We start from the raw sequence: 2,500 nt of genomic DNA on the forward strand, positions 1-2,500 counted from the left end.
GCGTTCTTTAGAAAGCTGTTAAGAAAGAGTGAGATCAGAAGCGTTTTAGAAATGACTGATACAGCTATTTTATGGCCGTGATACATCTGATCATTGAGCTTGTCTCAGAGTAATGATTGCTGCATATAAAAGTCTGTGTCAGTAGGAACTTATCTGGGAGGAAATGCAACTTTGGCTGGGGGGGGTGGGGGGGCTGAGGAAAACTTTTATAGCTTTCCTTATGTTAAAAGGTCAGAGAAAACAAATAACACTTCATCTTTTTGTCAATAAGAGAATTGAGGTCACTTGCCTCGACAGTAACAAGTTACTGAAACCATAAATTAGAAGGCCCACGGTGTCTTTTAAAGTCCTGTGGACACTGTTAGCAATGGACTAGTGCCAACAGCTGTGAAGGGGTGAAGGGTTCTCAAAGCGAAGTGCCTGCCAGGATTGTCTACACACTTCATGCATTCCCACTGAGGTCCAGTTAGTGCCCCCTGCAATCTGCCATCATCAATCTAATTCAATAGAGTGACAGAGACCAGGCAGTGTGAAACGCTGAACTCTGCCACGGGAGTCAGCATCTACACTTGCACTGGGTCTCATTACAACTGACGGACCTTACTTTTCCATCAGTCAGACACAGCAGAGGGAGGAAAAAAAAAAAAAAAGAAAAAGAAAAAGAAAAGAGGCATAATTGGTCACACCGCAGACTGGATCATCAGCTCAACTCTTGTGTCTTAGTCTACCTTTTCTAGATAGTAAACAGGTTTACAAAAAGCCTTGCAAACTACAGCAGTGGCGATGCTTTTTGCACGGTCTTGATTTCACGGGGCAAAATAAAATATTTTTAGTAGCCCTCCGGAAAGCAGAGATGATGTGACGAATTTAAAACAACTTAAGACGTAGTAATGTGTTTAGAAAAGGGGACTGTATATTTAAGTGAAACGAAGTATTGGTTTGATTGAGGAAAAAAAAATTCTTGATGAAATATTAGCCGAAGCCTTAAAAGTATGGTAAAAACATGACAGGAAAGCTAGACTGATAAATTTGCTTTCTGGTCACTTTTATGAGCTCTATTTATTTTTGACTGAATTCAGTTTCAATATTAACAGAAGTGTTTTTGAACGTAAACTAGCAGCATCTGAAACAAGACATATATGGGTGTCCATGATATTATAGGTGACCTGCCATTATTCTGGTAAAGTCTTAAGAATCTTTGCCTGTTCTTTAATTTAAAAAAGAAAAACAACAAAAACAAAAACAAACAACAACACTTAGGGGTAGAAAAGAAAGAAAGGGTTTTTCAGGGGGCTAACAGGCTTGATATTGTAAAGACTTCTTTGCTACATTATAAAATCTCACGGAACAAATCAGGGTTGGCTCCTGTGAAAACTGCCTCTGTGATAAAATCGTATCCAACTGTGGAGTTTAGTCTAACTTCTGTCAAGAAAAACTGAGAGCGGACTCTTTTGGGATATCCCAATCTATCTGATGTCTAAATGTTACATAGGTCTAAGTGATAAGTACGTGAAACTATAGCAACCCACTCTGAGTCATCAGCAGTCGCTGCCATGGTTAGAAACCAATGAGAATCCTACGTATTTCTATTAGGCATTGTGTTAAAAGACTCAGGATTGGCCCCTTAGTCGATTTAACACACCAGAAATCCGAGAAAGGGGTCCATTAAGAGAGCACTCAACAAACCTGTATTTCTAACTGTTGGACCACCTGCATTTGCACTCGACACTGGGCAGTGCTTCGGTCGTCCAGCGCGTGTTCATTGTTAAGGTGCCTAACAAGACACAAAACACAAAACACAACATCAGGCAGTGTCTATGTTGGTGGTATACGCTTCCCTGAAAAAGCACAACACTGAGGCCATATCTTCCTCCCCAGTGGGGAAAAGGAACACCTTGAAACTATACAAAGACAAGTTAAATATGCTCACGTGTTTGGTGAAAATTATGTTTGTAACATACACAGCCCCCTAAAATGGCAGAGAAATGGCATTGTCTCTAAGCTTATCAGCTATTACAAAGAAAAAATATTTCCTCAAACCATTTACAGAATAATATTAGAAATCACTAGATGTATTTCATATACTCATGCCATTTTTTTTTAAAGGGCACCTTATAAATATATGAACCAAAAGTAATTCTGAAGAGAACAAAGGCAATTCTCTATTCCATTTCCGTTAAAACAGTCTGGGGTTCCTATGATGTTATTTAGTGAGCGATGTCTTATTTCACCAGGATGTGGTGTGAATTATGTAAAGATGGCAAATTATCATCCCATGGAAACATCAATACTTATGAAGAATGATCACTTGCTGTTACTAATAAATAAAGTACATCGAAGATTCTGGTAATCAGAAGTGTTAAGATTGACATTTCATGTCTAGTGTCCTATTTGGGAGACATCTATCTTAATTTCACACAAAAGTGGTGAAAGATCAGACGTTCTTATCATCTTACTCTGATCTTGACTATGTATTAGTGTGTTGTTATTATTGTGATTA

General features: G+C 38.5%; 1 protein-coding gene across 28 annotated transcripts in view; it reads right to left on the bottom strand.

The window, feature by feature from the left end:
• Positions 1–2,500, bottom strand: part of FOXP2 (forkhead box P2) — a 554,812-nt gene that overhangs the window by 40,180 nt on the left and 512,132 nt on the right. For all 28 annotated transcript variants that reach the window (XM_072783384.1, XM_072783383.1, XM_072783380.1 and 25 more), the window contains 2 exons: positions 1,687–1,774; positions 1–15 (listed from right to left, as the gene is read on the bottom strand). The exon at positions 1–15 is cut by the window's left edge. In XM_072783384.1, the coding sequence (XP_072639485.1) occupies positions 1–15; positions 1,687–1,774 (103 nt within the window). The remainder of the gene's footprint in view (positions 16–1,686; positions 1,775–2,500) is intronic.

Source organism: Canis lupus, chromosome 18 (genome assembly GCF_048164855.1).
Source record: "Canis lupus baileyi chromosome 18, mCanLup2.hap1, whole genome shotgun sequence".
NCBI classification, from domain to species: Eukaryota; Metazoa; Chordata; class Mammalia; order Carnivora; family Canidae; genus Canis; species Canis lupus.